The sequence below is a fragment of the Athene noctua genome, chromosome 14, assembly GCF_965140245.1.
Source record: "Athene noctua chromosome 14, bAthNoc1.hap1.1, whole genome shotgun sequence".
In the NCBI taxonomy this organism is placed as follows: Eukaryota; Metazoa; Chordata; class Aves; order Strigiformes; family Strigidae; genus Athene; species Athene noctua.
Window position 1 is genome coordinate 18,861,332 of NC_134050.1, and position 21,321 is coordinate 18,882,652.

Genomic DNA, 21,321 nt, shown 5'->3' on the forward strand with positions numbered 1-21,321 from the left:
AAACGCCATGTTTTTTGAAATGTGCTTTTAATCACTAGGAGAAAATAAACTGATTATAAAAGGATCCAAAAGGCTGTGCACTTGAAAGAATACAATTTTGTGTTCTTATTTTGTCCACAAATAAATAGAGCACTGTTAAAAACAATCAGAGAACAAACAGGATAAATGAACTGGGAAAAGCAAAGTTCAAAAGCAGCCAAGGAAGATGGGAATGGTGCATAGTCCTTTTAGTTGAATGCTGGTAGGTTTTTTCCCCTTCACTGTGATGTTAAGCTGATGGCCCTCTTGATACGGTTCAAAGTGTCATTTTCTTCTCTGCTCTGCGACTCTCCAGACTGTGATATGCTGCATGTGGTGTCTTGGCAGCTGCAGCTTTCCACATATATATACTCATGGGAAATGGAATGCCCATGAGGGCATTTCAGGCTCACTTTCTTCACAGTAGTCTTTGATTCCCTGCAGCAGGAACATTTGTGGTCCATGGAATTGGCCTCAGCAGAATATCTGTTAACATGGAAAATGGCAACATTACTCTGTGCCAAAAGCCAGCATACAGAGAGGGTGAAGTTAGGTACAAAACTCCTGGGAGAAGTTTGAAATAATATGTAGAAGAGTCACAGTTGTAGCTAATGGAAGTGTTAAGCTCATCTGAGAGAGCAGTGGTTATAACAATATGCTTTTAAAATTCATTGCATTTGCTGAGACTTTTTTCTGGTAAAACAATTGGTATCAAAGTCCTAGTAAAAAAAATGGGTGAGTTGAAAGAGCCCGGCTTTCTTAGATTCCTCTCATCATCCCAGTGCTGATGGATGTTAAATACACCAGATCAACAATTAAGGACAATGCCCTGACCTGAATAAGAAAACTGCATAGACAAGTGGCTACAATTCCACCTACAATGGCATCACATCAATTGATTTGCTACAAGGGCTACAATTGCATCATGTAAATCAAAATGCATGTCCCAAGCCAGGCAGTGTTAACAGGAAGGGGAAGCAGCAGCTCTTTCTATTCCTATCTCACAGCAAAGTATTTTTTGAAGCCCTGTGTTCAACAGCTTCCCAAACACCATTCCTAACATGAAGAATCTGTCAATATCAGGCTATAAACTGTGTCAAGTGCCATCTTTTTCTTCTTTTTGTGTGCAGAGGTCACCACAGCGAGGTTCTAAGATGATAAGGTATTTCAAAATACTAATAAACCCCCTTGCTAACTGGGGTTCAATCTGAGACTAAAGATCAGTTTTCTCCCATGTAAGGTGCCCTGTGCCATACTCAATGGTAGGCATCATGTCACCGTTTCTTGGGGGGGTTAGAATTATGTTTTTCCACTATTTTAATAGCTCAGTACCACGTGTCCTACTAGCCACTGTTTTGTAGATTCTCTCATTTCACAGAAAAATGTACAGGGAAACTACTATCACCACCCCTAAAGCATTTGTTTTCTAATTTCTTTACTGTATAAAATTTGTGCATGTTTGACTCTTCCTTTGAAAGATGTGTCTGTATTTCATTTCAGACAATAAATACTGAGAAGCAGCTTTTCAGCTTATGAGCATCAGATCTGGCTGATCTCTGGGCTCATTCCCATTACAGGAAATAATCCATTTTCTTCTGTGATGAAGATCAAGGTAGTCTGACACAAATGACAGCCAAGCCAGCTCTTAATAGATTAATAGACCTTATTATAACTGTCTGCGTTCCAAGGTGAGTTAATACACTTTTCTGCTTTCTATTAGGATGAATCAACTGTTCAGCCACAGATTTCATGATTTTGTGCCCATGGTTCAGAGAGTTGATAGTTTCAGGTCCTCTACCATTCTGTGGTCTACCTATTTATTGTCCCTTTAATATAAACAAACTCTGTGCCAGCAGAATTCAAATCTCATTGTCCGATCAGTTTACTTACAGTGAGAAGGTTCCACATGTTCCTTCACATTCAGTCATGACAACTCTGTCCACAGAACGGCAGCCCTTATGGACAATAAAGTCTTTTCTCTCACGGACAGTGCATGGTGACGTACTATCCAGAGGTGCACCTGTAGGGAAAGATTAGAAAATAGTTTCAGTGAAATAGCTCCCGAAGTTCCTTGCAGTTCAGTACTCTCTGGGCTTCACTAGCGCACTCAAAGAATTGTCTTAAGTGGTCATTCTGCTTCAGTTTAAACTTTCCCGGAGAGATTGGACAGTGAATGCTTGGAATGACAAACATAAACATAGAACTATCTATTTAAACACAAACATATCAGCTTCTATGGCTGGACAATAGGGTGATCTAAGAGGAAAATTAATTCTCTGCATTGTTGATTCAGGTACACTGGCATACTTACAGGTTTTGCAACAACCGTTAGGTAAGAATGAAATAGTTCCCTAAAAGAACAAAGAAATAAAAAAAAAATATTATTTTCTTTTATGATATTAAAGAGACTTTTAGACCAATAACTGAGGAGAGCAATTTCTCAATGAATGGAAATAACCATCAAAAACTGTAGTGTTGATCTGAATAAACGGAGATAATGCTCTCTTCAAGACTTGAAATCTACCGATTTTGGAAATAAAGATAATGCTTGGAAGGAAGTCTACACTTAACATTATACAATTTTTTCTTAGAAACAATTCCAAAAAATGTTTTCTCAGGGACTATGCACCATATTACTAGCAGCCTACTGACTGAAGATTTGTATTTCTGTCACATTCATCACACACGGTTCTTGTTCTGACAGGACACCACACAGAGCAGTCAGTGAGGACTTTATATCTCAGAGCCTGGCTACTGAGAGACAGCTGGCAGTTATAAGCCTTGAACTCTCACCCAGATACCTTATTTTATACTCTCTGTAGGTCTGTGCTTGGATGCAGCAGGAACTTTTGCCCTTGGGACTGAGAAACTGGTGAAAGGTCGTCAGAGTTTAATTTGATGCTTGTTTCTAGTTAGATGGCTGAAATGAAGTGATCTATACATTGAGTAGAGGGTAAGTTTTCCATATTTACTTACAGGTTTGCAGCTTTCCTCATTGAATGCTGGGCAGGTAATCTCAGATGTGGAAGAGACAAATTGGTTGTGGACTTTTACACAGCTGTAAATGGTGCAGTTGTTGTAGGGATCATTTTTAAACTCTCCAGGCTGCAAGCAAAATACAAAATATAATAAGGAAAGTTGAAGGGAGCTCAGACAGAAATTTTCCTGTCCTCTGATAATGACTTTCCTCTTGTTTCCCAGACAATTATTTTTAGGCTAATGACTGTTTTGAATACAGATTATTACTTGTATTGCAGTATGTGGATAGAATCTTCAATTTTACATGGGATTTCCCTTGGAAAAGAAAAACCCCTCTAAAGTATAACTTTAGAGTTATTAAAAAACTCATCAATGGATTTTGCCTAGGGAAAGCTGAACTATTATATGGTAATTAAGAACAATTCTAACCTTTCACCCTACAGGGGTAATAAAATTGTTTCATATGCAAGTTTTACCAGTGTTTTTCAGTACACAGAAATCAAATAATATAAAAAAAGCACAAGCTTCCAGACATTGCAAGAAAAATCCTTCCAATAGCATTGCATTTGTCATCTCTTACAGGAAGAGACTTCCAGAAAATTTTATTTAATGGGTCCTTCCTTCAGGCCAAAAAATTGTAGATAGGCTTTGCTTTAGGTGAGCCTCTGACCTCTCAGGTGCAAACTTACAATAAGCCTTACCTCTGACAAGGAGATGTTCCCTCTCTGAAAGGGGAAACTTTACAAATTTGGTAGAGATGTAAGATGTAGAGCGTACTTACACTCAAAATGAGGTGCGAATTATGTGCTGTACGTATAACACACTTAGTCTGCACACATTTTCCACAACATTCACCTTTCACTGGTTGATGTTCATATCCCTAGATATTAAAATTAATTAAAAATGAAACCAAAATACATTCATTTTTGAGAAATAAATGAAAACATACTAATGAATTAATTGATTATGCTTTGACATGCACTCTAGATTTGTGCTTTTCTGTGTTCCAACACAACGGAAGACAAGTAATAAAAGCAGGCTATGGATGGAATAAATTAAAGCACTATAAAAAATATTCCTAATAATTAAATATCATTCCATTAATTTCTCCACAGAAATTTCCCAGCTAATCATCCCAATGTGAACTAAATACTCTAAGTTACACAATCAAGCTTCAAGCAACAGATTGCTCACAGACAGTTGGCATCAGCGCTGGAGTTGGACTCTGAATTTCTGCTCCTGTCCTTTGCTTATACCACTCATTGATCAAACTACTTTTAATGTACATGTGTACTTTTTTTTTTTTTTTCTTAAGTTTGTCACTTACCGGTTCACAGTATGTGTTGCACGGAATATGTTCACATGAGATTATGTTCAGTTGAGTGCTGACATTAACTTCATTAGTGCAGAAACAATTCTGACATTTATCCACAAAGACTGAGGAATTGGGCTATAAATTTTAAGAAAAAAAATGGTTCCTATTTTAACGAGATATGACATGTGTGACAGACATTTCTTACTTTTCAAAAAAGCAATAACAAAGGAAACAATCATAAAGACTATTGGATATGTATTTGGTTAGCCATTTATGAAGACAACATTTGAAATACTGGATTTAATTTATCATGTGTCTTTACTGAAGTCCTGTATAGCAATGATGAACTCAGATATTAAAAAAGACAGGTGTACGAATATCTGTAATAAAACAATTACTAGACCCAACAAAATTTATTAGGAATCTAAGACTGTTTAGAATAATACTTATTTACAAATCTTCTCATTTTTAAAAGTAGAGTCTTAAAACTTCAATAATGTGCTAAGAGCAGATGTGGATTGACTTTTAAAAATGCATGCACACTAACTCTAAACCCAAATCTCTCTCTGATACTGATATACAAACAACTCTTTGGTCTCTTTCATACACAGTAACCTTTTCAGATAAGATACAGGCTTTGTAAAATTGATGAACTCCTGACAGGAATTTTAAAAATTCTAAAATATTGATTGTACTAGATAACCCTCCTCACAGAACTTCTGATAAAGTGTATTAACTGGTCTTTTAAGCATCTTCAGAAGACTGTTGAAAAAGAAACTTACCAAGAACTCAGCATTCTGATGTACACAAACCCTTTTGGGAACTGTTAACAAACAAGAAGTTAGATGGTTACATAGGGGAAAAAATAAGAAAATATTTTCACCCCACTCTAGTCAAACTAATTTCTCCCACAATGAATCATATATGAATATGGTCAAATATATTGGTTATTCCTCATTTCTGGGAGCAGGTATGACATATGTAAATACTGCATGTGCAAAAAGGGAGGAAGATTTGTCCCAGTATACACAATCCAACTCATAGCCAAGAACGTCCACTTAAAAGGTACAAGTAGTTCCTTGTTTTAATTACAATTTGTAAAGCTATATTCTACTGGGGATGCTTACAGGGACATTTTGCTAGATTAAGGTCAGACTACAGTCCTAGTTAATTCTGTAGCTTTCTTCCCATGTATTTACAATCAAGAAAACTGAACTTGAGCCACCTGAACTATATCTGATTTCATAGTTGCCCTTCATAATCACAGCAGTAGCAACCAATGTTAATAGTAACCAGTTTGTAGAATCTGACTGTATAATTCCTCTTTCAATAGGCTATTGCATACAGTCTTACTGTGATACTAAATTATGTAATATATAATGCTAATAATTGTAGTATATTTCCGAGGGACTTACCACACTCGTACACAGGACAGCAGTGACCACTGGGAATATGAGAATGAACTTCAAATCCCAGTTTACATTTGGGGGCTTTAGCTGTGCACAGGCTTGTATTGCATTCTGAAAAAAAAAAAAAAAAAAAGAAAAAAGGATTAAGTCAGAAAGTACACTAAATCACAGCTACTAGAAATGGGCCTCTATCTTAGGATAGACTTTCCATTGCTAGAAAACAGTCCAGATCCTCTTCAAAGAAACAAATTGCAGAAAGAAAACATATTTTTCCTAGCAAATTCAGGCACTGGACTGGAGGACTGCACTAGTTTATGAAACTTTTTCTACTGTGTAATAACCAAGTGTAAAAATGTATCACAATTCTTTGCAGAATAGAAGAGGACAACAGTTACTGTCTCCAAGGTTATAGGCAACTGCTGTAAAATGAATATCCACATAGAATTCCATAATCTATCTGCATTTTACTTGAATAAAATGTGGTTCTGAACTCTGTAACTATACTCAGTTACTTTGAATCCCATAATTGTAAATTCAGTTATGCCGAATCATTGCGATATTAAAACATGTTTTTCCTAACAGTGGAGGAACACATGAGGAAAGATACTGTTTTGTGACTCCCTGCTGCAGGTCTCTGGTGTTAAGCTAGTTCAGTTCTCTTTTTCTTTCTGTTCCTAGAAGATATAGAAAGATTAGAAACAAAAGCATAAACTCACTACAGGTGACGATGGGGCAGCAGAAGTCTTCAGAATTGACTTCATTGACCTCATAGAAGCCTTCTCCGTCACAACTGGTCTTATTTTGTTTGGCACATTCATGAGGCTCACACACAATGCCACTTCCACCTTCCAGGCAAATACAGTCTTGACAGTCTATAGTAAACCTTTCCCCAAACTGTCATAAAAGAAAAATAAAGTGAGTGATTATGGGGTTACCAATTAAAAAGAACAGAAGTAAAAACAGGAATGAAAAGCTGGGACACCACAAAACAAGGCTTCATCGGTGGAGACCAGTCTCCTCTCCTCACTCCCAGCCTCTACTTGAAATGCAAAAGCATATGGCAGCGTACCTCTCTTGGTATCTTATCCACTCCAACACAGCCTGTGAAAATATAAAAATAAATTTCCATTACCACTCATATAACAGTAGACATCTCTACTATTTGTTGTATGAGTACTGCATGCAGTCAGATCTATGTTGCATACATTGAGAAGGAAACAACAAAGAGGAAACAAACATGCATCCAAGTGAAGCAGTAATACTCACCACAGGTTTTCACGCAGACATCCACACCAGAGTCATACAGCATTGTTCCATTAGGACAGAAACAGCCTTCCACTTGTTTAGTTGAAGTTTCGTTTTGTTGACTGCATGAGACAAAAGGTCAGATGAACACCAAGAGTTTCATAGGCATGGGGAGGAGGATTGTGCCAAATAACTTTTCACTGGAGATACAGGGGCAAATGATCCACACATTTGTGATTTAGGGATCGTCAGTGTTCATGTCTGGCGTAGCCAAACAACATAAACAGTGCAGGCATACATATTTAGGACCAAGAGAACAGTGGTACCAAATCTGACAGTCAATTTAAGACATGACAGGAGGCTGATTTCTCTCATCCACCTGTGCATTACATGTGACTGAACAGTTGTATGAACTATAACTAACAGTGAAGAAATTATTTACCTTGATTTGCAGGTTGTCTCTATAAGAGGACCACATGCTCTGTATTCTTTATCTGAGGGGCATTTATAAGCTGGAATGGGAGAATAAAAAGGAGGAAGAGCTCAATAACAATATAATATAAAAGCCCTTGACCTTATGCCAAGAAATTAAACACTGACTACGCATTTTCCTATGTATCTTTGACAGTCTTGAGAAGCAAAGAGGAAAAAAAACCAGCTATCAGACTCATGATTCTGAATGAAATTATCTTACTCCATTTAGCCATAGAGATGTAGCACCATACTTTACATTAAGGAGATAAAGCCAAGAGTCTACATCTTGATTACAATTTTTTTCATCATTTCAGTCTCTTTTGCACAAGTTCTCAGAGGGTAGTGTATTCCTACTCTCTGTCATCTTGCTACAGCTGAAAAAGAATTCATATCGCACTAAATACAGAGTGATCTGCTGATGCCTGCAAAGCACAAAACTGCCTATGTACAAAAATGTATCTACTGATACAGGTATTTCTGGCACAGTCAATAGATGTATATTTTTGCAGGCTCATTTATCATTTCCATTGTTAAAAATGTTACCTATAAAATTAGTTAAGGATAGTAGCTGGTGTGATTTATTGATATCTTCATTGCTCAGAAAGCAATATGACTTACTGTTAGGGCATTATTGCCGAAAAAGTTCCACATAAGCTTCCCTAATAGTTCAGCAAAATACTTACAGCAAACACCATTGGTGTGACTTCTCCAGTCAATGCACACACTTTGATCAGCACAGGTGGCAGCATAGATCTGCAGACTTGAGCATTCCAGGTCTAAGTTGGGAAGCACACAGCTATCAAAAACGCAGGCTGCGTAGTACTTTTCAGGCTGGACAAAGCCATGGCATGGCTCAAACACACTAGAGGTAGAAATATTTATCATTATTAGTTATTGAATAATCCATAAATTCTTCAAAGTACGTAACATGGTGCTTAAGGAGATGTGAACAAGGACTATTAGTGAGACATTTTCACTAAGAGCACTTATCTAGATTGTAGCCTTTCAACATAGATTAGAACGTTCTCCCCTCACCTACAAAACACTCAGGCACCAATATTTTCTGTCCAGGAGCTACATGAATATTATCAACTGTAAACATGAACTACTTTTCTAAAGATATTTGTGGGTTTGTTTTTTTTTTTTTAATTCGAACACAACATTATAAAAATGCAGACCTCTGTTTTCAGTTGGACTCTGGTTTCTGCTGAGTGTGGGAAAAGGCAAGAGCACAGGACAATGGAGAGCAGACAGCATAGAATATGAGAACATCAAAAAAGGTTAATGTAGCAGCCAGAGGGTTGGAAGCAAACTGTCAGCAAAGAGTGACATCTAGAAACAGTAAAAAGAATGGAAGCAACTCACAAAGCTACAAGAAATGGAGCAATAGTTAAAAACACTTTTTATTGAGAAATGAATCCTAAGATTGCCCCTTAATTTGAAGATCAAAGCCTTATAAACCCCAGAGGAATGTCTACCTTCCCAGAAGTAGCTCGCAGATGAGAGATTCTTTGCAAGGCTTCACTGGGGTTGTGATAGGTGCTTTGGTAGGAATTAGGCCTGGAGAGCACTGTGGTTTGGAGGGATCAACAACTTGCCAATGATCTGCCATGGTTTGACAGTTTTCTGCAATGTTTCCATTCGGCAACATGCAGTCATCTGCCGTGTTGTTATTGCAAGTACCTAAAATTGGTAATGGGAGAAAGAATTCACTCACAGGTTTGCTATGAAATTCCATTCATCATTGTGGCAAGGCTGTCGTTTATCTGTTTGTGGTTTTCTGAGAGAACGAATATTACAAGAGTAAGCCTTACCACACTGTCCATGAGTGTTGTTACCAAACAGGCTGTAGGGCATTCTGATGGAAAAGGACAAGCCGTTGTAGGTCACATTCATCTTTAGTTCAGGGATTTCCACTACACGATTTATGCCTGACTCATAGATATTCAAGCCAAATTTTTTATAAGGCAAAGCCACTGCCTGTTTGTTTACTGTCACCTAGTAAATAAAAGAGAACAGAAAAGAGACTTACATTTAGTTTGACTTTAGAAAACGATTGACTGTTCACTGCTTTGCATTAGAGATAGAATGTAAAGGCAAATAATGTGCTTTAAGTTTGTAAAAAGTATCCCTGTGTTTCTTTTTATGTTACTGGAAAGTCAAAATTTCTGAATCAAAGAATAGGCCTATGAGCCGCTGATAAACCAGGCTAAAATTCAGAGTTTAAACCAACTAAATTACGACACTCAACAGATTTATTAGAGTGACTATGGCATTGAGGACACCCTATGAAAGTGCGATATAAAATTCTCCTAAATTCCTTGTGCACACTGTTTTAATTTTCTTGGCATAAAGGGAACACACTTGTAGGAAAATTAAATGAAAGAAATAAGCCAAAATCTATATCATTTATTTAAATACAGTAGCCGTGACATGTCTATGGACCTAACACTACTACTTTCAATCAGCAATGGTACTTTTCCTTGCTTTGTAGAGGTCTAAATGTTGCAAATTTTCATAAATATGATGCAATTTAACTTGTAATATTCCCACACAGTAACGTACAAAAATAAACCCCATAAAACCCTGAAAATGAACTCTTCTCACCCAATTTTGAAGCCCCAAAGACAGGCCATCATATTTATCAACAAAACGAATGCTTAAGTGCCCCTATTCTGAAAAATTAAAAAGGTGACACCAATCAAAGCTAGTAATGGTACTTCTAAAAAATGTTTAAGCCCAGTACTTTATTGTTATGCCTAGTTTACATTGTATACTCCCATTCAATATTTATTCTCTTCTTCTGTTACATTAGTATTAATTATAAATTAATTTATTTTATATCCTTAACTCTTAGCAATTTGTCCATGTTTTTATATTTAGGAGAGATGAGGCACTGCAAATACTTGAGCTTAGAAAGGGAAGAAGTTGTGGAAATTTTCCCCCATATTCAGAGCCAAAAAAGCAGACTTTCAGAGATGTCCTATTTTATAATCCAAACTGGTATTAAATCTAAACCACGGATTCCTTTTAATTTTTTTTCTAACATTGTGAATATGTTCTTAATCAAGAAACCAAAGGTAACATTATCCAATACCTCTACTTGTAGAGTATTTGGTTTGATTGTTGCCATGCGCACTTCCTGAGTCTCGTGTCTCACAATGAGTGTTCGAGGACAGGAGACTACATCCCGTGTATCACAATGGTAGTTATCGATGTAGACACCAAAGTTGTCAACTTTCTTATTAATCTCCTCCACAAGGACGTATGTACAATTCCCTTGATAACTGTAGTACAGTCCATCAAAAGTCATGTAATGTGGGTCTCCCCAGCCAGTGCAGTAGCCTACAAAAATGTACAGCTAGGTTAGCTTCTTATGGCAACTTACAGGATCAGATCAGACTACAAACAAAATCTGTGTGGGATTAATCTCATCTAACTTAAATATTTAGATTTTTAGAGAGTATATGTCAATGCATGAGCTCATTATCTAGAACTCATCAATAACAGAGAAAAGCAGGTAATTTCAGGGCACAGGTCATCTGATATTTCTGATAGACAACTAAGACTAAATTCACTCCAGTTATGTAGCAATGATGGTAATTTAAGATCCTGATTAGATAAAAAGAAACAATTAAGCACACCAAACAGAGCAACACTGGAAGTCTGAGTGTCACAGCCTTGTGCGATACTCGTCCCTTAATAAATATTGTTGCTCTTGACAGTAATATTGTTCCCACAGGAGATAAAACGTTCAATAAAATATATACTTACAATCACACTCCCAGTGCCAACAGCATCCATCCTCATCAATGACTTGCACAGGAGAAAGCCCATTGGCACATGTAGGTTTAGGAGGTGGATTACAGACTATGGGAACCACCTGGATTATATTGTCCTCTATACATATTGCCTGAAAGCAGTCACAGAGCCACCACGACTCACCTGGCTGTGTTTGGAAAGAGAAGGGAAGGGGAAGAGAGAGAGAAATCTTATGAAGCAGTGGGACTGACAACAGTTATGCCTGTATATCTTTTGCAGAGTTTTAAAATGCCATATGTTTATTGACAATTTTTTGCCCACCAGAAGTCTGAAAATGGGAAGGAAGTGCAGCAGTCAGCACCATCAAGGCCTGCAAAATAAACTAGCACTCTACGGAGAGCTGCTGAGTGAAAAGCATTACTTACAAAAGTCAAGCCAGTAAACTGAAGTGGGAACTGCCATTTTTAGTTTCAGCTATTTAAAAGTTAAATGTCTGATCTAATCTTATCCCTTTCTGATCAACAGTGAAAGACACCAATCAATATCAGTGATCAATATATGGTCAATCCCCTTCCATGATTGCCTAGAACAGATTAACAGCCAAAGCGACACAGAAAAATAAAGCTATTTGGGGAGTAATGTCTAAGGTGATTATGTGCATGCATTCTGACTGTACACAATTTTTCTATCTTCCACCAGTTTTTCAGCCATGTATAATTTTTATCCCTGCAGATCTACTGAACAAGTTGATAGACAAACTGTGAGGAGGCTTTAGAAATATAGAAAACATTAGCTTGTCTGTCTCAGATGTGGAGGGTTCAAAAAACCTCAGAAATCAAATTTCACGAGCATTTGAATATAGTGATCTGTTTCACAGTCCTCTCCTGAAACCAGACTATGATGAAGTATGACCTCATTCCAGACTCAACTAGTATAGCCCAGTGGTTTATTGTTGGGTGGTACTGTAAACACACAAACAACTTTACCCCACTCTGAACCTATTCAAAAGCAGAAATAGAAATGATACTTTAGAACCACTTAACCCATGGTTACCTCTTCATCAAAGCTTTACTAGAATAAAGAGAAATATTGAGCAGTGATACAACCTCTTGAAGAAAGCCTTTTAAAAAATATCCCCGAAGAACTGATAGTAGTATATAAGCTATCATACTGAAGATCATTGGAAGTCATGCCAATAACCAAGAAAACAGAAGGGAATAGAATGGACTGATACTTCATTTTCTATCCAGATTAACACCGACTTTGTATGTTACTAACATTAAATTATTTGTCTAGTTTCCATCCAAAGAAGAAGGTTAAAAAAACTGCATAAAATCTACTCACTGCATAAGATTCATTAGGTAAAATAGAACAATTTTTTCCAGGAGTGCTTGATGGTGGACTTGTAATTAAACCAGGTGGAGTAACTGTGCTGTACGTAGAACTTCCTACAACAGTGACTGCACTAGAAGTAGCAGTTGGGCCAGAAGTAGTAGTTGAGACAGGTGAAGTAATTTCCGAGGTGGTAGTGGTTGCAGTGACTGTCGTAACACTAACAGAGGTTGTTCCTGAAGTAGTGGTAAAAGATTGTGTTGGAGTTGTACCAGAGGTTGTGACTGGCTCTGGGGTTGTTGGTCCTGGTGGTGGTGTTAGGGTAGTGCTGGCTGTAGACCCTGGGGAAGATGGTGCAGAGGTTGTGGTGCTGATGGTGGCAGTAGGTGTTCCTGTTGGAGGGCTCCCTGTCCCGGTGGTAGTGGTCTCCTGGGTAGATGTTGGCGTCACTGTTGTGGTGCTGTGGGGTGTGGGTGATGAGGGTGTGGGGGTCGAAGGGGTGGTTTTGGTGGTTGATCCCGTTTCAGTGACTCCAGTGGTGGTGATTGGCACTGGGGTTGTTGGTCCTGGTGGTGTTGACTGTTGACTAGTGGTGCTTTTCGTGGACACTGTACTTTCAGTTTCTGTCGTTCTAGTTGTTGTCAATGGGGTAGATGAAGGAGTAACTGTAGTAGTCGTCTTTGTTGGTGTTCCTGGTTGAGTTGTTGTTTCCTCTTTAAGACAGAGAAAACACAATAATTTGTTTTAGTAGACATATTGCTTTTGTTATTAACTTCATTTCATTTTCTAATATGAAAATAAAATTCAACTAACCTAAGCATATGGTGTTTAGATAGGAATAAAGCAGAAAGTATTTTACTAATGGCTTTTGCATAACAGAGATTATTTTTAAAAATCTCCTGTCTTGCATGGGAGATATTGATGTAAACACTTTATGACCCATTAATGCCAGATGGAACAGCTCTGTGTACGGTTAAAACTTTGTACTGCATAGAAGAGTTCAGCAGTCCTAAATCTAAGGAATTGAGTTGATCAGTGAACTCTTTCCTTAATACTATGTTTCTGTTGTGCTGTATTCTATAGATAAACCATTGTTCCCTGTGGTAGTTCAGGTGGCATGTTCATACCAGCATTTATTGTGCTCAGAGTCATTTGATTCTAATGAAACTGAGCAGCTGCTGGAGCAACTGTTGTTTGTGTTCCATATCTAATGCCCAGGCCTTTAAGATTACTCACCCAGAAGTTATTCTGGAATGCTAGGAACCCCATATTCACTTTTCTGCTTTTTCCTTCTAAGACAGTTTTGAACTCTTGTGAGACCCCACCTGGAGTACTACCTCCAGTTCTGTGGTCCCAAGTACAAGGAAAGACATGAACTCTTTAAGAAGGTCCAGAGGAAGGCCACAGAAATGGTCAGATGTCTAAAACACCTCCCCTATGAAGAGAGGCTAAGAAAGTTGGGGTTGTTCAGCCAGGAGAAGAGAAGGCTCCAGGGAGACCTTGTTGTGGCCTTTCAGTATAGAAGTAGAGCTTATAAGAAAGACAGAGAGAGACTTTTTACCAAGGTCTGTAGTTACAGAACAAGAGGCAATGGTTTTAAACTGAAAAAGAGTAGCTTTAGATTGAACTTAAGGAAGAAATTTTTTATGATGGGAGAGGTAAGACACTGGAACAGCTTTCCCAGAGAAGTTGTAGATGCCCAGACATTAGAAACATACAAGGACAGGAAGAATGAGGCTTTGAAAAACCTGTTGTAGTGAAAGATATCCCTGCTCATAGCAGGGGAGTTGGACTAAAAGATCTTTAAATGCATCCCTTCCAACCCAAAACATTCTATGATTCTATGAGTGTTTTGGAAAGATACATCAACTACACACCCTCAGAATACAAAAATTAAGACAAACATTAAGCTGACAGTAAACATTAATTTCTTCCATAGCAAGGCAACAAATAAAAAAGAACCAGAAAATTACTTATTGCTTCTGAAGTTGGAGGCGGCGGGGTTTGGGTGCTTATTACTGGTGTTGGGAACGTGCTTGCAGTAGTTGGGGTTGCTGCTGTTGTGCCAGTAACAGCCGTCGTTTTCCCTGTGGTGCTGCTGGTGGTGCTGCTGGGGGGGATCACGGTGCTGGTGGTGCTGCTGGGGGGCATCACGGTACTGGTGGTGCTGCTGGGGGGCATCATGGTACTGGTGGTGCTGCTGGGGGGCATCACGGTGCTGGTGGTGCTGCTGGGGGGCATCACGGTACTGGTGGTGCTGCTGGGGGGCATCATGGTGGTGGTGGTGCTGCTGGGGGGCATCACGGTGCTGGTGGTGCTGCTGGGGGGCATCACGGTGCTGGTGGTGCTGCTGGGGGGGATTGTGGTGCTGGTGGTGCTGCTGGGGGGCATCACGGTGCTCGTGGTGCTGCTGGGGGGCATCATGGTGCTGGTGGTGCTGATGGGGGGGATCATGGTACTGGTGGTGCTGCTCGGGGGCATCATGGTGGTGGTGGTGCTGCTGGGGGGCATCACGGTGCTGGTGGTGCTGCTGGGGGGCATCATGGTGCTGGTGGTGCTGCTGGGGGGCATCACGGTGCTGGTGGTGCTGCTGGGGGGCATCATGGTGCTGGTGGTGCTGCTGGGGGGCATCACGGTACTGGTGGTGCTGCTGGGGGGCATCATGGTGCTGGTGGTGCTGCTGGGGGGCATCACGGTACTGGTGGTGCTGCTGGGGGGCATCACGGTGCTGCTGGTGGTGCTGGGGGGCATCATGTTACTGGTGGTGCTGCTGGGGGGCATCATGGTGGTGGTGGTGCTGCTGGGGGGCATCATGGTGCTGGTGGTACTGCTGGGGGGCATCACGGTGGTGGTGGTGCTGCTGGGGGGCATCACGGTGCTGGTGGTGCTGCTGGGGGGCATCATGGTGCTGGTGGTACTGCTGGGGGGCATCATGGTGCTGGTGGTGCTGCTGGGGGGCATCACGGTACTGGTGGTGCTGCTGGGGGGCATCACGGTGCTGCTGGTGCTGCTGGGGGGCATCATGGTACTGGTGGTGCTGCTGGGGGGCATCATGGTGGTGGTGGTGCTGCTGGGGGGCATCATGGTGGAGGTGGTACTGCTGGGGGGCATCACGGTGGTGGTGGTGCTGCTGGGGGGCATCACGGTGCTGGTGGTGCTGCTGGGGGGCATCATGGTGGTGGTGGTGCTGCTGGGGGGCATCACGGTGCTGGTGGTGCTGCTGGGGGGCATCATGGTGCTGGTGGTGCTGCTGGGGGGCATCATGGTACTGGTGGTGCTGCTGGGGGGCATCACGGTGCTGGTGGTGCTGCTGGGGGGCATCATGGTGCTGGTGGTGCTGCTGGGGGGCATCATGGTGGTGGTGGTGCTGCTGGGGGGCATCACGGTGGTGGTGGTGCTGCTGGGGGGCATCACGGTGCTGGTGGTGCTGCTGGGGGGCATCACGGTGGTGGTGGTGCTGCTGGGGGGCATCACGGTGCTGGTGGTGCTGCTGGGGGGCATCACGGTACTGGTGGTGCTGCTGGGAATCTCTGGTGGTGTTGGTGTGGGAGTGGTTGTTGATACAGTTGGAGAGGACACTGTGCTCATTGTGGACGAAGGTGGTGCTGTCGTGGTACTCGTGGTGGTACTTGTAATACACTCTGGTATGTCAGGAACGCAGCAGAGACTGATCTCATAATTAAGGCAGACAGGCATTGGTACTATACCTCCCATGACCTGATCACTGTTGTTACAGATGAGCCCTGTGTTAACATCGCACTCCACTTTCTGCCCTAAATCTTCAATGTTAACCTGAGGGAATTGCTCCGCTCTGCATGAAATATTCTCAGCTTTCGCGCATACCCAGGAGGAGTTGTGCTTCAGAATATTCTCAAAGGTTTCATAGTCACCACTGTTTTTGTCAGAACTATTTGGGTAACTCACGTCAATCCAGTCCGTCCAGATGCATTCACAGTCTGGGGGACAGCAACAAGAGGAACAATTAGGAACAGACAGAGGAGAGACAACAAGCCGGGGCACTAGCACGCTCGCGGGTGGTGCTCTGGGCGTCCACTGCACATAAGGGTGCCTCTCGTGCATTGCTACACCCGTCAGCCAACCATGGCCACAGCAAAGCTCACTTGTGTGTGCAGCCCTCCCCTTCTTGACCCTACAAAGCATACTAGGGCCAAATGAGGATGCAGGCGCTGCCAAACCATGTGTGTCTCCCCCTTGCACCTAGGGCACGATGCTGTTTTGGCTTCCCATGTGCAAAACCACTCAGATAACGGCAATACACGAGGTGGAGAAGGACTAAGCAGGGACTCCCACCACACTCTCACTTTCTTGTGCCACTCACACCCCCTCACTATCTCAGGGAGAAACCAAACACCAGGGAAGGCCGTGACCACAAAACAAGCAGGCACAGGACACACAGTGCTGCCAAAACATCAGCTTGCTTCCCAGCAGTGCTCAGACCGCTGGAGAACAACACTTGTGGGAACACTGGGAGAACCTGGCTGCCCAGAGCCTTGGTCCATAGCAAGGGGCAACACATACCCTGAAACCTTTTCCCAAGTCCTGCCAGGGAAAAGTTTTAAAGTTTCCTACAGCCAGAACTGCAGGTGAGTGGCAGCAATGGCCACAGAGGCGATGCAAGAGAAGAACGGGGAGGCAGTCCACAGACCTGTGCTCAAACAGTGTCTGAAATGACAGTGCCAAAACCCAAGCCCCACTCCCATTGCACACCATGGGTCCCACTGAGTGCATTCTCTCCAGATGAAGGACAAGGTCCCACAGCAGCAAAAGCAAGATTTTCTCATCACTTCAGTATCTGTCTAAGCTGGGCAGAGGATGGAAAAGAGAAAAGGATGGAAAACCTCCTAATGTTCCCAATAATCAAAGGCATAGAACCAAGAACCAGAAAGATGTTGTGCACTTTCTCCCCCAGAGAGCTCAGTACAGGACCCTCTCTACTCCAACTCTCGTGAGACCCCACCTGCAATACTGCCTCCAGCTCTGGGGTCCCCAGTACAAGGAAAAACATGAAACTCTTTGAGAGGGTCCAGAGGAAGGCCACAAAAATGGTCAGATGGCTAAAACATAGCAGGGGAGTTGGACTAAAAGATCTTTAAAGAGGTCCTTTCCAACCCAAACTATGCTATGAATTTTTTGGAAACATGCATTAACTACACTCCCTCAAAGTGAAAAATTTAAGACACACATTAAGCTGCCAATAAACCTCGTTTTCTCCCATGGCAGAGCAACAGATGACAAAGAACCAGAGAATTGCTTATTGCTTATTGCTTCTGCTTCTGAAGTTGGAGGCAGCGGGGTTTTAGTGATTATTACTGGTGTTGGGAACATACTTGGAGTAGTTGGGGGTCGTGTTGTTGTGACAGTAACAGTTGTCACTGTCCCCGTGGTGCTGCTGGTGGTGCTGCTGGGAGGCATCGTGGTACTGGTGGTGCTGCTGGGGGGCATCACGGTGCTGGTGGTGCTGCTGGGGGGCATCATGGTGGTGGTGGTGCTGCTGGGGGGCATCACGGTGCTGGTGGTGCTGATGGGGGGGATCATGGTACTGGTGGTGCTGCTGGGGGGCATCATGGTACCGGTGGTGCTGCTGGGGGGCATCACTGTGCTGGTGGTGCTGCTGGGGGGCATCACGGTGGTGGTGGTGCTGCTGGGGGGCATCACGGTGCTGGTGGTGCTGCTGGGGGGCATCATGGTGGTGGTGCTGCTGCTGGGGGGCATCACGGTGCTGGTGGTACTGCTGGGGGGCATCACGGTACTGGTGGTGCTGCTTGGGGGCATCACGGTGCTGGTGGTGCTGCTGGGGGGCATCATGGTGGTGGTGCTGCTGCTGGGGGGCATCACGGTGGTGGTGGTACTGCTGGGGGGCATCACGGTACTGGTGGTGCTGCTTGGGGGCATCACGGTGCTGGTGGTGCTGCTGGGGGGCATCACGGTGCTGGTGGTGCTGCTGGGGGGCATCATGGTGCTGGTGGTGCTGCTGGGGGGCATCACGGTGCTGGTGGTGCTGCTGGGGGGAATCATGGTGGTGGTGGTGCTGCTGGGGGGCATCACAGTGCTGGTGGTGCTGCTGGGGGGAATCATGGTGGTGGTGGTGCTGATGGGGGGGATCATGGTACTGGTGGTGCTGCTGGGGGGCATCATGGTGCTGGTGGTGCTGATGGGGGGGATCATGGTGCTGGTGGTGCTGCTGGGGGGCATCACGGTGCTGGTGGTGCTGCTGGGGGGAATCATGGTGGTGGTGGTGCTGCTGGGGGGCATCATGGTGCTGGTGGTGCTGCTGGGGGGCATCACGGTGCTGGTGGTGCTGATGGGGGGGATCATGGTGGTGGTGGTGCTGCTGGGGGGCATCACGGTGCTGGTGGTGCTGCTGGGGGGCATCACGGTGCTGGTGGTGCTGATGGGGGGGATCATGGTGGTGGTGGTGCTGCTGGGGGGCATCATGGTGCTGGTGGTGCTGCTGGGGGGCATCACGGTGCTGGTGGTGCTGATGGGGGGGATCATGGTGGTGGTGGTGCTGCTGGGGGGCATCACGGTGCTGGTGGTGCTGCTGGGGGGCATCACGGTGCTGGTGGTGCTGCTGGGGGGAATCATGGTGGTGGTGGTGCTGCTGGGGGGCATCACGGTGCTGGTGGTGCTGCTGGGGGGCATCATGGTGCTGGTGGTGCTGCTGGGGGGCATCACGGTGCTGGTGGTGCTGCTGGGGGGAATCATGGTACTGGTGGTGCTGCTGGGGGGCATCACGGTGCTGGTGGTGCTGCTGGGGGGAATCATGGTACTGGTGGTGCTGCTGGGGGGCATCACGGTGCTGGTGGTGCTGCTGGGGGGCATCATGGTGCTGGTGGTGCTGCTGGGGGGCATCACGGTGGTGGTGGTGCTGCTGGGGGGCATCACGGTACTGGTGGTGCTGCTGGGGGGCATCACGGTGCTGGTGGTGCTGCTGGGGGGCATCACGGTGCTGGTGGTGCTGCTGGGGGGCATCACGGTGGTGGTGGTGCTGCTGGGGGGCATCACGGTACTGGTGGTGCTGCTGGGAATCTCTGGTGGTGTTGGTGTGGGAGTGTTTGTTGATACAGTTGGAGAGGACACTGTGCTCATTGTGGACGAAGGTGGTGCTGTCGTGGTACTCGTGGTGGTACTTGTAATACACTCTGGTATGTCAGGAACGCAGCAGAGACTGATCTCATAATTAAGGCAGACAGGCATTGGTACTATACCTCCCATGACCTGATCACTGTTGTTACAGATGAGCCCTGTGTTAACATCGCACTCCACTTTCTGCCCTAAATCTTCAATGTTAACCTGAGGGAATTGCTCCGCTCTGCATGAAATATTCTCAGCTTTCGCGCATACCCAGGAGGAGTTGTGCTTCAGAATATTCTCAAAGGTTTCATAGTCACCACTGTTTTTGTCAGAACTATTTGGGTAACTCACGTCAATCCAGTCCGTCCAGATGCATTCACAGTCTGGGGGACAGCAACAAGAGGAACAATTAGGAACAGACAGAGGAGAGACAACAAGCCGGGGCACTAGCACGCTCGCGGGTGGTGCTCTGGGCGTCCACTGCACATAAGGGTGCCTCTCGTGCATTGCTACACCCGTCAGCCAACCATGGCCACAGCAAAGCTCACTTGTGTGTGCAGCCCTCCCCTTCTTGACCCTACAAAGCATACTAGGGCCAAATGAGGATGCAGGCGCTGCCAAACCATGTGTGTCTCCCCCTTGCACCTAGGGCACGATGCTGTTTTGGCTTCCCATGTGCAAAACCACTCAGATAACGGCAATACACGAGGTGGAGAAGGACTAAGCAGGGACTCCCACCACACTCTCACTTTCTTGTGCCACTCACACCCCCTCACTATCTCAGGGAGAAACCAAACACCAGGGAAGGCCGTGACCACAAAACAAGCAGGCACAGGACACACAGTGCTGCCAAAACATCAGCTTGCTTCCCAGCAGTGCTCAGACCGCTGGAGAACAACACTTGTGGGAACACTGGGAGAACCTGGCTGCCCAGAGCCTTGGTCCATAGCAAGGGGCAACACATACCCTGAAACCTTTTCCCAAGTCCTGCCAGGGAAAAGTTTTAAAGTTTCCTACAGCCAGAACTGCAGGTGAGTGGCAGCAGTGGCCACAGAGGCGATGCAAGAGAAGAACGGGGAGGCAGTCCACAGACCTGTGCTCAAACAGTGTCTGAAATGACAGTGCCAAAACCCAAGCCCCACTCCCATTGCACACCATGGGTCCCACTGAGTGCATTCTCTCCAGATGAAGGACAAGGTCCCACAGCAGCAAAAGCAAGATTTTCTCATCACTTCAGTATCTGTCTAAGCTGGGCAGAGGATGGAAAAGAGAAAAGGATGGAAAACCTCCTAATGTTCCCAATAATCAAAGGCATAGAACCAAGAACCAGAAAGATGTTGTGCACTTTCTCCCCCAGAGAGCTCAGTACAGGACCCTCTCTACTCCAACTCTCGTGAGACCCCACCTGCAATACTGCCTCCAGCTCTGGGGTCCCCAGTACAAGGAAAAACATGAAACTCTTTGAGAGGGTCCAGAGGAAGGCCACAAAAATGGTCAGATGGCTAAAACATAGCAGGGGAGTTGGACTAAAAGATCTTTAAAGAGGTCCTTTCCAACCCAAACTATGCTATGAATTTTTTGGAAACATGCATTAACTACACTCCCTCAAAGTGAAAAATTTAAGACACACATTAAGCTGCCAATAAACCTCGTTTTCTCCCATGGCAGAGCAACAGATGACAAAGAACCAGA

General features: G+C 44.0%; 1 protein-coding gene across 1 annotated transcript in view; it reads right to left on the reverse strand.

Annotated features, from left to right (window-relative positions):
• Window positions 1–257: 257 nt before the first annotated feature.
• The window catches only part of MUC2 (mucin 2, oligomeric mucus/gel-forming), a 51,643-nt gene continuing 30,579 nt past the window's right edge, over window positions 258–21,321 (reverse strand). The window contains exons 31-51 of the mRNA XM_074918645.1: window positions 19,566–20,012; window positions 16,044–16,490; window positions 12,547–13,247; window positions 11,215–11,389; window positions 10,538–10,785; window positions 9,255–9,438; window positions 8,919–9,123; window positions 8,124–8,302; window positions 7,879–7,881; window positions 7,409–7,478; window positions 6,988–7,088; window positions 6,791–6,822; window positions 6,438–6,615; window positions 5,728–5,832; window positions 5,095–5,135; window positions 4,325–4,447; window positions 3,779–3,877; window positions 2,995–3,123; window positions 2,330–2,369; window positions 1,909–2,038; window positions 258–504 (exon numbers count right to left, since the gene is read on the reverse strand). Coding sequence (XP_074774746.1) covers window positions 258–504; window positions 1,909–2,038; window positions 2,330–2,369; window positions 2,995–3,123; window positions 3,779–3,877; window positions 4,325–4,447; window positions 5,095–5,135; window positions 5,728–5,832; window positions 6,438–6,615; window positions 6,791–6,822; window positions 6,988–7,088; window positions 7,409–7,478; window positions 7,879–7,881; window positions 8,124–8,302; window positions 8,919–9,123; window positions 9,255–9,438; window positions 10,538–10,785; window positions 11,215–11,389; window positions 12,547–13,247; window positions 16,044–16,490; window positions 19,566–20,012 — 3,884 coding nt within the window. The remainder of the gene's footprint in view (window positions 505–1,908; window positions 2,039–2,329; window positions 2,370–2,994; window positions 3,124–3,778; window positions 3,878–4,324; window positions 4,448–5,094; window positions 5,136–5,727; window positions 5,833–6,437; window positions 6,616–6,790; window positions 6,823–6,987; window positions 7,089–7,408; window positions 7,479–7,878; window positions 7,882–8,123; window positions 8,303–8,918; window positions 9,124–9,254; window positions 9,439–10,537; window positions 10,786–11,214; window positions 11,390–12,546; window positions 13,248–16,043; window positions 16,491–19,565; window positions 20,013–21,321) is intronic.